Source organism: Manis pentadactyla, chromosome 1 (assembly GCF_030020395.1).
Source record: "Manis pentadactyla isolate mManPen7 chromosome 1, mManPen7.hap1, whole genome shotgun sequence".
Taxonomy (NCBI): Eukaryota; Metazoa; Chordata; class Mammalia; order Pholidota; family Manidae; genus Manis; species Manis pentadactyla.
This window is the reverse complement of record NC_080019.1, coordinates 103,135,462-103,149,517: the sequence shown is the minus strand read 5'-3', so window position 1 is coordinate 103,149,517 and position 14,056 is coordinate 103,135,462. Positions and strand designations below refer to the sequence as shown.

The following is a 14,056-nucleotide window of genomic DNA, read 5'->3' as shown; positions in this document are numbered from 1 at the left end:
TGCTGTGACCAAGATGTCCCCATTTCCTTCTGTCCCAAGCCCCTGGAAACCTCACTTCATGAATATTTTCACTAGTCTTTTATCTTTCTACACATTATCCTCACAATTGAGGACTCCTTCAGAGCTATCTTAACATCCTCCAAAGTGTCTAGTAGAATGTTCGACATACAGGGTGCACAGTGCTTGTAGATTAAATAAAGGATGATAAGGACTTAATTGCAGAATATAGCATTAAAAGTGTCCCACAAACTGAAGCCCTCTGAGTCCATAATTAATGTGTACATGTAAAAATGGCAAGTATGCATGTGCTGTTGGGTATCTCTCACCTTCAGTGAACTCTCAGTGTGCATGGTGAAGCGCTTTTCTACTTAAAACAGACCTGCCTCTTTTTAATTCACCTGAGATCTTTTCCTATCAGTTGCTGCATTTTTTGTTTGTTTCCTTAGACATAGATTACCTTTGAGTTATTTTCCTCCTCTAAATTAAATTTGCAAGTATTGATACTGCACACACCCCTCCATTTGTCTGTTTTCTTATTTATTTTACCCAGTATGTGTTTCCTTTAGATACTTTAACTTTGGGGGTTTTTTTCTTTAACTGAATGAAATAGAGCATAAAATTATTTGTTTTAATCTCTTTAGCTCCTTAAAACCCTGTTATTTGCACATGCTTAGAGGACTCCCTGGCAAGGCAATATTCCAGCCCGATATTTCATAAGGCTTTAATCCTTTCACAGTCTTCTCCTGCTCCTCCAGGTCTAGAGTTTCAGTAGATGAAATTTTCTTTAGTGTTTGTTTTTCCTCATTACGCAGGAGTTACATCACATACAGACTCAACTCAAACACTGACTTTAAAACTCAGCCCTGAAGGTAAAAGCGACTCTGCTGGTGCTCTTAGCTGCCTGTGGCACCATGAAAGAGAAGAGCTGAGGGGTCCATTCTCCCTTTGAAAAAAATGCATCTATCAATTAACGTGCCTCCTCTGCTCAGTAAGCGATTCCCAAGGACACTGCTCCTTGGTATAGGAAATCAGCGTTTATGTTCATCAGTTAGAGCACTTTCAGCCTAAACTAACAGAATACTCAACGGAAGGTGGCTTACACAATGAAGATTTACATGTTTCATTTAATTAGAGGTCCAAAGTTAGGCAATCCTAAGGTTGGTGGAGTGGTTTAATGATTCCAGAGCTCCGGTCTTCCTCTTGGAAACCCAATATGGCTGCACCTGTCCAAGCATGTTACCCAAGACCTATCCTAAAAGCTCCTTTTCCTGTCTTGTATGTGTTTGTCTTTCATTAGAGAAGAAAAGTTTCCCCATTACCCTGTACCTCCTCGCATGTCTTCTTGTCCAGGATTGAGTCCAGGAGTCTGGGGAGGCAAAAATATAGAATATTCACCCTCAATAGTGGCAAGTAGGATCTGCCAACAAGGACTGGAAGGCGGAGACTGGCTGTCAGCCAGGCAGTCCAGCAGGATGCGCATATGTGTATATATGTGCATGCGTAATTAAGAGAGAAAGAAATCTAGTTTGATTTTTGTATGGATAAAGGCTCGTGTTCCCATCAGAAGTTGTACACGGACTCATAGCAGAACTTTGGGGGACCTGTGCAGTGAAGGAGGAGAAGGAGAATGGCATTTTGGCTAAATTGCCTTTGCTGCCTATGATACAGCCAGAGCTTTATATTTTGTTTTAGTTATCTTGAAATCTTGGTTTTGGATTTTAGGTTGAGTCCAGAAATCTTCCTGAAACGCCCGGTGGTTGAAGGAAATCGCTGGAGGTTGGACTGCATTCTTAAACGAAAAGCAGTATGTACTTTGGAAACAAATGCTGATATAATATTTTCAATGTTTATTGCCTCTGAAATGCCTGTTCTTTTTCAAAGCTTGTCATATATATACATACTTTTTTCTTTAGAGTGTGAGGATACTAGACTAGTTACATTTCAAGTTCACTTGATTCTGATTTTTTTTCCTATTACTTTTGAATGCATAAATATTTTAACCTAATTCATAGCATGGATTATATATTAGCAACTCTAATTTTTGTTTTCTAAAATCAGTTATGGACAGTTCATTTTACAGGCAAAAAATTGTAACAAAATTTCATCATTGGATAATAAATGATTAAAGGAAACATAGCATTTCATTTTATTCAGTATTATGTCATTTGAGCAAAAGACATAATTCTCTGGAGAATGAGTTTAGTCAGATGGGGCCAAGCTGATATAGAAGAATATCAAATAGGAGGGATATTAAGAATTAGTGTTGTTTTGGTTCCTGTTTGGGGACAGTTCATGGTTATAATATGAAACTATTTCCTGTACAGTTGACCTTATAGATTCTGGGTGAGCACTGAGTGTGCTTTTCTTGTTATAAGGAGGAAATAATGGAAGCAGTATAGGCTCACCAACAACTACCTAACATTCATATTTCTAATGAATTCTTTTATAGAGTTGGCCCTCAACCAAGTTAAATAAAGTGAAATTAGAATAGCTCTGGAGTTGTTATTAATCATATCAAATTAGGGAGTACTAGCCTTTTTACTATTCTTTGAAATTGTCTTAATCTTTTTTTGTTCTGTCATTAAACATTCTAGCAGAATTTGCAGATCCTAAGTATCTGGGGGGGCACTTTTCTTTTTCTCACAACCATCACTCATTTCTTCTTTCCCATTCTTCACATTACCCTACCCCTTTCTCCACTCACCTGTCCCCTTTCTTTCTAATGTCATTTTCCTGTGCCTCTACTTTAGGATTTCCAGAGATATCTGCAGATATAGTCAGGCCTCACTGCTAATACTGAAGGAAAAAGAAGTTGATAATCTTTATTTCAGACACATGTTCTGCCAAACAGCATCATTTTCATGGCTAGTCTAATTCATTCTCTGAACAGAATTTCATTTGCAAAACTGGAAATTCTGGTCCTGAAAAGCATTACATATTCATTAGATAATTCAGCATACAATTACTGGATATAAGCCGGATACTATCCTAATTACTAAGGGTGCCGTGTGTGTGACGAGGATTCCACCCCTGCCCATGGAGGCTTGCTGAAGGACTCATGACCTGGGTTGAGTCCTAGCATTGCCAAACCTCTTTCTTTATTTTGAATGAGCTATAACCTTCCCCATATTTCTCTCTGAAATGGCACCATTCCCATTTTTTCTCAAGATTCCATTTTAGTAAGCTGTTCCAGTCTTACTTACCAATCATCAATCATACTAGGAACTCCTTTCCTCACAGTACTTTCCCAATACTTTACTATTTTAGGATCCAATCAGTATGTATTTGTGCAGTGCCTCCTATGTGCAGGGCACTTGGCTAATCATATGAGGATGTACATAAATAAAAGACATAGTTCTTGACCTGAAGGAGCTTAAAACCTGCACAGGAGTCAACTGGGTACCAAGTTGACAAGTGCCAACTGACCAAGAGACAGTGCCAAGATTTCAAAGCAGAAGGGAGAGCACTGGGTAAGCCTGATGGAAGAGCCCCTCACAACCTGAGGGATATAGGGCATATTGGATGGACAAAATTTTCAGATGGAAGGAGGAACTTTCTAGGTGTAGGAGATGTGGTGAGGAAATATTCTGGAGGCAGGAATTCCAAAGTCTTTGTTAGTCCCAGTAAAGTGACAAGGCCGACTCTCAGCTGAGTGTTGGCATAGGTGAGGTGGAGCACCAAGCTGGAAAGGCAGGCTGCAGCGGAATGAGGAGGCTTGTGAGCCAAGCCAGGGGTTTGGACTTCATGGAGGACAGTGGGAAACTGTGGCAGCATCTGCTGGTGGAGGGACAATCTGATTAAAGTGATGTATTGGGAGGGTGAGTCTGGTAGTGGGACAAAGTGGGGAGAACTCAGATTCGGAGAGCTGAAATTTTAGATCACTTGAGTGTGAGGGGCCTACAGGACCATCTAAGTGAACCCCAGAAGGCAAGTAAATGCCAGAGCGGCTCAGATGGAAGCCCCTGCAGGCCTGGCCCTCCGGCTCCTGTCCGCTGGCAGTGTTCACTTATTCTCCTCAGCGTGCTATCCGTTTGCCTTCTCTGTCACTGGTGTGGCTGCTCTTTGCTTGTATGGCTTATGAACCCTGCTGAAGTCCCAAGTGGATTCCACGGCCAAGCAAATATTACTGCTTGATAATACTGCTTCATTTCAATTTCATGTGCTTCCTGAAACTTGTGATTTTTAAGTGCACATAATGATTTGAAGAATTTCCTAAGGAAATAGTAATATTATTAATATTACTTTCTCAAGTGGTACATTTAGCAGAATTGCTCTTCCTTAATCTAGTTACACTATATTACTATTTTGGTCGTAAATTTTTAATACCCAGATCATTACAAACTGACATTTCATAAGCTCCTAAACACTGCTTTGCATAAATAATTTAGTTTCTGAAAGCCACTAGCTTCACAGAGTGTCTCTGCATCATAGCTAAGAAATAGGCAAAACATCTCTTATAATGGCTGTTTTTCTCGGGAAGAAAAAATACAGTATTTTGTTCCTCTTGTAATAACCAAGTTGATAGTCTCCTGTTTCGTTAGCCTTTTGGTCTGCAGTATCATCATTTAATAGTACAAGCCAGTCTTGAGAGGCAGGCTGTTTACAATTCAAATCAACATCCCAGGGTTTTCCATAGTTCTGCAGTTACTGCAGGTGAGGTAAGTTGCATCAGGCTTATATGATAAAAAGCAATGTGGTAACTGTGTTGTGTACCCGGTATGTATAGTTCAACCTTCGAAGTATGTGATATTTTTTATGAGACTTGCACCAGATGAAACTTCAAGTGCAGCAACCTGGAGACAGAGAAAAAGGTTTACATCCTCAGTAGGAATTTTGTCATCAGGTTGATTTCTTGCTGCCCTGTACCGCAAGGCATATTCTAAAGTTGCACTCAGTGATCAAAAAGAGGGAATGATGTCCAGGTTTGTCAGACAAGCTGATCAGTCACATCTCCTACATGAAAAAAGTCTAACAGAATCTTACCATAGTGGTAAACCGAAAGGGCATGTCAGGAAAGGCGGAATGCATTGCTCAAAGACTTATTTATTTTTATCCTTCACTTTTCATTTTCCTAAAATATTGAACCCTCTGGGGAAGCCCTTTATACGTGATAAAATTAGTGATGATCCTGGGGACGTGTAAGCTGAGTTATCTTGAGGCAGGAGACAAACTTTGCTACATTTAGAAAATATTTTGACCACTATACTTTGAGCAGTCAGAGAAAAGGCTGGCTCAGAAACAAAGTCTTTTTTATTTCAACTCTAAAATTTTTTTGTATTTTTCATTTTCTTGCATGTATTTTGCATATCATTAAATATCAAATCCAAAAAAATCCTACTGCTTATAGTATAATGGCTGCTCTACTTGACTAGAAACTAATTAGGAAAGAGGACAGACTTTCATCTTTTGAAACTCAGGTTTCATGAAGTTTATTCAGTGGAAACTTGAGGTTAATTGACTTCAGTGGAGATAAGAAACAAGGCTTGGCCCAGTCATCCCCAGGCCACCTGCTTCCCTGCTTCCCCGAGTCATGCTTGTCTTCCCTCTCTCTAAGCAGAAAGGAATTAGCCCTATGGTCTTGGAAAGACATTGGCAAAACATTGGACGCTTCAAAAATATATATTTTTTAATTACAGAATTAACATGAGTCCTTTTTTTTTCTAATTTGGCTTTCTTTCATTTTGCACAAATATTTCCCGCATTTTATACTAGTCTGCACTATTATTATCTGGTAAATGCCCTTGCTTCCAAGAAATGTTTTTTCCTTTGCCCTTTATAGTTTAGAGTTTATGACAGTGTTTTTACCATGACCCAAGGAAGGGAAGTTTATTGCTTTATTATCACAGAAATCTTGGCACTAATTAACTATTTATTGTGAGATGGGTGTAAGTGAATAAATGTAAGCCAGATGACATAAAAACACAATTTTTAATTTAATGACTTTCTTACTAGTCATTTGTATTTAAGCTAAAAACACTTAAAAGCCTCTACACTCTTTCTTTAAAGTTAATTTATTTCAGTGAGAAAAGACACAGTATAGAAGAAAATGTCAGGTATTACTAGTTGAAGGATAATAATGTAATCCATTAACATTAACATCTCTATTATTTTTTAAAATCCATTAGTTATGCAGGTAACTGGAAAGTGGTAAGATTCAGGCCAGCTCCTAATTTGCAACTACTATCCTTCATGAGTAATAATCTGAGAAGCCTAAGAAGCAGAACTTTATTCATTTAAAAGAAATGAGCCATGATGAAAGATGTCAGGTGTAATGCTCTGTAATTTAGGTTCAAAATTTGGATTTTAAATTTTATATTATCTCTTTCAGTGGGAAGCTATTTTTTGTAACTTATTCAGTGCTGAGTCCTAAAATATTCAGATAGCTAAATCAGTGTGAACAGAGACAAATAGAATGATGTTCTCATGGTCATTTAGAGCCCTCAGTGAGCACACTCACTGAGCAAACCTGCAGGGACTAATCTTTTCTCCTCTTGCCTACACGTTCCCTTCCTTATTTCTTTACTCAAGTCTGCAGTTCTGTACTTGATTGCAAAAATAGTTGCCTAGTTGTAATAAATAATAAGCAATTTTCAAATGTCAGCTGTCAACCAAAGAAATAGAATGCCATATATATTTTTATCCTATTTTTTTCAGAGCAAGAATGGGCCTTCTCCTAGTACTCCAGTTTCATTAATGCAGCCCAGAACACATATCTAGTGTGCCCCTCCAAAAATGTATATACTTTTCAGACGTTATTAACCTCTAGAAAGATAGAGTGTCAGTATTTTGAAGTGTTGTTTTTTTATAAGGATTTAGGGACCAAAACTTCTTCATATTGGCAGAGCAATAGTGGGAAACTACATGTGTAATATTAACTCCTATGTTATTTCACATTTTTATAGCATTGCAAAAAATAACTAGTTCTTATCAATTTGATGTGTTCAAACCATAAAGTCTTCTTAAATATGTGACTCAGATTCTATTATGAACAGTGCCTAATTACAATAGATTATTAATTTAAGCTATAACTGAATTATTCTTTGTCATTATAGTTTATGAGATATGCCTGCATCTCTAATACTCTAGAAAGTACTGTATTATGGATTAATTATTGCCTTTTACCTCTAGAATAGTAAATACCTAGGTATAGAAACATTATCCAATATGTATACAAAGTGTTTTAGAATGCTTTCAGAACTGCTGGGTCTGGAGAATGCAAATTAGAATGTCACAAACTGCACACCAATACTGAAAATACAAACCTAAAAAGTAAAAAAAGTGATGCAAGAAGTCAGAGTCAGTAAGAGTTTCCTGAAGGAATACATCTGGACTGCATTGGAAGGGAAACCATGTAAGGGGACAGGGAGAAGGGGAGGGACAGTCAGGTGCGGGGCAGGTTAGCAGAGGATACAACCTTGTCACCACCCAGGACTAGAAGAGAAAAGACTTGTTTTTTATTCTATATAAAATTTTATACTAATACTTTTTTATACTACTGTTGGACATCTATATAGCTGCTGGGAAATTGTCTTTTTAATGGTTAATATTAATAGCAAATGTTATTTGTATACCGTGTTAAAGTTTACCAGGCACTTTTGATTTAATTTGACATTCAACGCTGGCCTTGTCTATTTTCTTTAAGGTTCAAGGTCTCAAGATGGATCAAATGTTCATTTGTGTGCAACTGCTAATAGAGATTTTCGAATGTTAGAGAAGCTGACTTCTGAAAGTCATTTCATTAGTGAAATAGTGAAATCATTAAATTAATGACTTAATTATGAGTTAAGAGGATGAGCCAACACATTCATCTTTGAGGATTAAGAGTGTTTATTCCACTTAAATAATTTTTAATAAAGAAAATTATATGAAAAAATACCCAGAAACATTTAAGCAATATTTAGTATAGTTTATGCACCAGAGCTTTTTTTTATCACTGCTATTTTAACTAACTGAAATGTAATGAAAGCAAACAAACAACCCTAATCCTGCAACATGACAGTCAAAACGTTCCCCCATGAAAAGTGTTTGGAAATGTTCAAACATGTAAGACTATGAGACACTTTCCACCATTAAGGTTACAGTTTCATCCTTCTGGCTGTTATTAGTCAAATATTGACACTCTCCATTGGTAAGACAAGTGAAGGAATGGAAAGGAGATAAATTCTTGTTTTTGGTATCTGTATTTTAATATACACTCATGTTCCACCTTGTCTTTTGTTTTCATTAAATGTTTTGTTATTCTTGTTTATAGAAGAAAACAAGGAGGTGCAATGCACAGAAAGAAAGAAGAGAAACTTATCTCCAAAAATTCTCACTCCTTCCTGTTCTTCTCTTGTGACAGCTACAGGGGGTGAAGATCTTCATAATGCTCTACAAAGAGGTGGAGCTTGCTCTTGGAATCAACAGTGAGTACAGCAAGAGGACTTTAATGCGTCTACACCCCAACGTAAAGGTATTTGGGTTCATCCAGATGAACAATGATTCATTATTCTGCAGTGCTTCACATATGTTTTGCTTTGAGCTGTGTTAATCTCTAGAATTCCCTAATGTGTGTGTGTGTGTGTATGTATATATATATATATATATACATTCATTTTGTTATCATTAATGTACAATTACATGAAGAATATTATGTTCACTAAACTCCGCCCTTCACCAAATCCCCCCCAACAAACCCCATTACAGTCACTATCATTCAGCGTAGTAAGATGCTGTAGAATCCCTACTTGTCTTCTCTGTGTTGCACATCCCTCCCTATGACCCCCCCACATTATAGATGCTAATAGTAAGGCCCCCTTTCTTTTTCCCCACCCTTATCCCTCCCTTCCCACCCATCCTCCCCAATCCCTTTCCCTTTGGTAACTGTTAGTCCATTCTTGGGTTCTGTAATTCAGCCGCTGTTTTGTTCCTTCAGTTTTTCTTTCTTCTTATACTCCAAATATGAGTGAAATCATTTGGTACTTGTCTTTCTCCGCCTGGCTTATTTCACTGAGCATAATACCCTCTAGCTCCATCCATGTTGTTGCAAATGGTAGGAGTTGTTTTCTTCTAATGGCTGAATAATATTCCATTGTGTATATGTACCACATCTTCTTTATCCATTCATCTACTGATGGACACTTAGGTTGCTTCCATTTCTTAGCTATTGTAAATAGTGCTGTGGTAAACATAGGGGTCCATCTGTCTTTTTCAAACTGGGCTGCTGCATTCTTAGGGTAAATTCCTAGGAGTGGAATTCCTAGGTCAAATGGTATTTCTATTTTGGGCTTTTTGAGGGAACCCCACACTGCTTTCCACAATGGTTGAACTAATTTACATTCCCACCAGCAGTGTAGGAGGGTTCCCCTTTCTCCACAACCTCACCAACATTTGTTGTTCTTTGTCTTTTGGATGGTGGTGATCCTTACTGATGTGAGGTGATATCTCATTGTGGTTTTAATTTGCATTTCTCTGATGACTAGCGATGTGAAGCATCTTTTCATGTGTCTGTTGGCCATCTGAATTTCTTCTTTGGAGAACTGTCTGTTCAGCTCCTCTGCCCATTTTTTAATTGGATGATTTGCTTTTTGTTTGTTGAGGTGTGTGAGCTCTTTATATATTTTGGATGTCAACCCCTTATTGGAGCTGTCATTTATGAATATATTCTCCCATACTGTAGGGTACCTTTTTGTTCTATTGATGGTATCCTTTGCTGTACAGAAGCTTTTCATCTTGATATAGTCCCACTTGTTCATTTTTGCTTTTGTTTCCCTTGCCCGGGGAGATATGTTCATGAAGAAGTCACTCATGTTTATGTCCAAGAGATTTTTGCCTATGTTTTTTTTCTAAGAGTTTTATGGTTTCATGACTTACATGCAGGTCTTTGATCCATTTTGAATTTACTTTTGTGGATGAGGTGAGACAGTGATCCAGTTTCATTCTCTTACATGTAGCTGTCCAGGTTTGCCAGCACCATCTGTTGAAGAGACTGTCATTTCCCCGTTTTATGTCCATATCTCCTTTATCATATATTAATTGACCATATATGTTTGGATTAATGTCTGGAGTCTCTATTCTGTTCCACTGGTCTGTGGCTCTGTTCTTGTGCCAGTACCAAATTGTCTTGATTACTGTGGCTTTGTAGTAGAGCTTAAAGTTGGGGAGCGAGATCCCCCCCACTTTATTCTTCCTTCTCAGGATTGCTTTGGCTATTACAAGGTCTTTGGTGTTTCCATATGAAGTTTTGAACTATTTGTTCCAGTTCATTGAAGAATGCTGTTGGTAATTTGATAGGGATTTATCAAATCTGTATATTGCTTTGGGCAGGATGGCCATTTTGACGATATTAATTCTTCCTAGCCAAGAGCATGGGATGAGTTTCAATTTGTTAGTGTCCTCTTTTATTTCTCTTAAGAGTGTCTTGCAGTTTTCAGGGTATAGGTCTTTCACTTCCTTGGTTAGGTTTATTCCTAAGTATTTTATTCTTTTTGATGCAATTGTGAATGGAATTATTTTCCTGATTTCTCCTTCTATTAGTTCATTGTTAGTGCACAGGAAAGCCCACAGATTTCTGTGTGTTAATTTTGTATCCTGCAACTTTGCTGAATTCCGATATCAGTTCTAGTAGTTCTGGAGTGGAGTCTTTAGGGTTTTTTATGTACAATATCATGTCATCTGCAAATAATGACAGTTTAACTTCTTCTTTACCAATTTGGATTCCTTGTATTTCTTTGTTTTGATTAATTGCTGTGGCTAGGACCTCCGTACTATGTAGAATAACAGTGGGGAGAGTGGGCATCCCTATCTTGTTCCCGATCTCAGAGGAAAAGCTTTCAGCTTCTCACTGTTCAGTTTGATGCTGGCTGTGGGTTTATCATATATGGCCTTTATTATGTTGAGGTACTTTCCCTCTATACCCATTTTGTTGAGAGTTTTTATCATGAATGGATGTTGAATTTTGTCGAATGCTTTTTCAGCATCTATGGAGACGATCATGTGGTTTTTGTCCTTTTTGTTTATGTGGTGGATGATGTTGATGGATTTTCGAATGTTGTACCATCCTTGCATCCCTGGATGAATCCCACTTGGTCATGGTGTATGATCCTTATGATGTATTTTTGAATTCGGTTTGCTAATATTTTGTTGAGTATTTTTGCATCTACATTCATCAGGGATTTTGGTCTGTCATTTTCTTTTTTGGTGGGATCTTTGCCTGGTTTTGGTATTAGGGTGATGTTGGCTTCATAAAATGAGTTTGGGAGTATTCCCTCCTCTTCTATTTTTTGGAAAACTTTAAGGAGAATGGGTATTATGTCTTCTCTGTGTGTGTGATAAAATTCCGAGGTAAATCCATCTGGCCCGGGGTTTTTGTTCTTGGGTAGTTTTTTGCTTACCGCTTCAAATTCTTTCCTGGTAATTGGTTTGTTTAGATTTTGTGTTTCTTTCTCGGTCAGTCTTGGAAGGTTGTATTTTTCTAGGAAGTTGTCCATTTCTTCTAGGTTTCCTAGCTTGTTAGCATATAGATTTTCATAGTAGTCTGTAATAATTCTTTGTATTTCTGTTGGGTCCGTCGTGATGTTTCCTTTCTCATTTCTGATTCTGTTGATGTATGTTGATTCTCTTTTTCTCTTAATAAGTCTGGCTAGAGGCTTATCTATTTTGTTTATTTTCTCAAAGAACCAGCTCTTGGTTTCACTGATTTTTTTCTCTTGTTTTATTCTTCTCAATTTTATTTATTTCTTCTCTGATCTTTATTATGTCCCTCCTTCTGCTGACTTTAGGCCTCATTTGTTCTTCTTTTTCCAATTTTGATAATTGTGACATTAGACTACTCATTTGGGTTTGTTCTTCCATCTTTAAATATGCCTGAATTGCTATATACTTTCCTCTTAAGACTGCTTTCACTGCATCCCACAGAATTTGGGGCTTTGTGTCGTTTGATGTCATTTGTTTCCATATATTGCTTGATCTCTATTTTAATTTGGTCACTGATCCATTGAGTATTTAAAAGCATGTTGTTAAGCCTCCATGTGTTTGTTGGCCTTTTTGCTTTCTTTGTACCATTTATTTCTAGTTTTATACCTTTGTGGTCTGAAAAGTTGGTTGGTAGGATTTCAGTCTTTTGGAATTTACTGAGGCTCTTTTTGTGGCCTAGTATGTGGTCTATTCTGGAGACTGTTCCATGTGCACTTGAGAAGAATGTGTATCCTGTTGCTTTTGGATGTAGAGTTCTATAGATGTCCCTTAGGTCCATCTGTTCTAGTGTGTTGTTCAGTGCCTCTGTGTCCTTACTTATTTTCTGTCTGGTGGATCTGTCCTTTGGAGTGAATGGTGTGTTGAAGTCTCCTAAAATGAATGCATTGCATTCTATTTCCTCCTTTAGTTCTGTTAGTATTTGTTTCACTTATGCTGGTGCCCCTGTGTTGGGTGCATATACATTTATAATGGTTATATCCTCTTGTTGGACTGACCCCTTTATCGTTATATAATGTCCTTCTTTATCTCTTGTTACTTTCTTTGTTTTGAAGTCTATTTTGTCTGATACTAGTACTGCAACACCTGCTTTTTTCTCCGTGTTGTTTGCATGAAATATTTTTTTCCATCCCTTGATTTTTAGTCTGTGCATGCCTTTGGGTTTGAGGTGAGTCTCTTATAAGCAGCATATAGATGGGTCTTGTTTGTTTATCCATTCAGTGATTCTATGTCTTTTGATTGGTGCATTCAGTCCATTTACATTTAGGGTGATTATCGATAGGTATGTACTTATTGCCATTGCAGGCTTTAGATTCATGGTTACCAAAGGTTCAAGGTTAATTTCCTTACTGTCTAAGAGTCCAACTTAACTCACTTAGTATGCTGTTACAAACACAATCTAAAGGTTCTTTTCTGTTTCTCCTCCTTTTTCTTCCTCCTCCATTCTTTATATATTAGGTATCTATTCTGTACTCTTTGTCTTTCCCTTGATTGACTTTGGGGGTAGTTAATTTAATTTTGCATTTGCTTAGTAATTAGCTGTTCTACTTTCTTTACTGTGGTTTTATTACCTCTGGTGACACTATTCAACCTTAGGAAAACTTCCATCTATAGCAGTTCCTCCAAAATAGACTATAGAGATGGTTTGTGGGAGTTAAATTCTCTCAGCTTTTGCTTATCTGAAAATTGTTTAATCCCTCCTTCAAATTTAAATGATAATCTTGCCAGATAAAGTAATCTTGGTTCCAGGCCCTTCTGCTTCATGGCATTAAATACATCATGCCACTCCCTTCTGGCCTGTAAGGTTTCTGATGAGAAGTCTGATGTTAACCTGATGGGCTTTCCTTTGTATGTGATCTTATTTCTATCTCTGGCTGCTTTTAACAGTCTATCCTTATCCTTGATCTTTTCCATTTTAATTACTATGTGTCATGGTGTTGTCTTCCTTGGGTCCCTTGTGTTGGGAGATCTGTGGATCTCCATCGCCGGAGAGACTATCTCCTTCCCCAGTTTGGGGAAGTTTTCAGCAACTACCTCCTCAGACACTTTCTATCCCTTTCTCTCTCTCTTCTTCTTCTGGTGTACCTATAATGCAAATATTGTTCCATTTGGATTGGTCACACTGTTCTCTCAATATTCTTTCATTCTTAGAGATTCTTTTTTCTCTCTGTGCCTCAGCTTCTTTGTATTCCTCTTCTCTAGTTTCTATTTCATTTATTGTCTCCTCCACCGTATGCAACCTGCTTTTAATACCCTCCATCGTGCTCTTCAACAATTGGATCTCTGACCTGAATTCATTCCTGAGTTCTTGGATGACTTTCCATCCCTCCATTAGCATGTTGATGATTTTTATTTTGCACTCCCTTTCAGAAGAGTCACGAGGTCCATATCATTTAAATCTTTCTCGGGAGTTGTATTGATAATTTTATTCTGGACAAGGTTCCTTTGGCATTTCATGTTTGTATATGGCGCCCTCTAGTGTCCAGAAGCTCTATTCTGGAGCTGCTGAGCCCCTGAAGCAATATTGGGGGGTTGCAGGGGAGCAGTATTGGTGCCTGGGGGGAGGAAAGAGCTGTTCCCCACCTCCCAGCTGCTGTGCCTGTCT

General features: G+C 37.8%; 1 protein-coding gene across 4 annotated transcripts in view; it reads left to right on the top strand.

Moving 5' to 3' along the window:
- Positions 1–14,056, top strand: part of PLD1 (phospholipase D1) — a 220,028-nt gene that overhangs the window by 114,442 nt on the left and 91,530 nt on the right. For all 4 annotated transcript variants that reach the window (XM_036930885.2, XM_036930886.2, XM_036930887.2 and 1 more), the window contains exons 12-13: positions 1,723–1,804; positions 8,342–8,452. In XM_036930885.2, the coding sequence (XP_036786780.2) occupies positions 1,723–1,804; positions 8,342–8,452 (193 nt within the window). The remainder of the gene's footprint in view (positions 1–1,722; positions 1,805–8,341; positions 8,453–14,056) is intronic.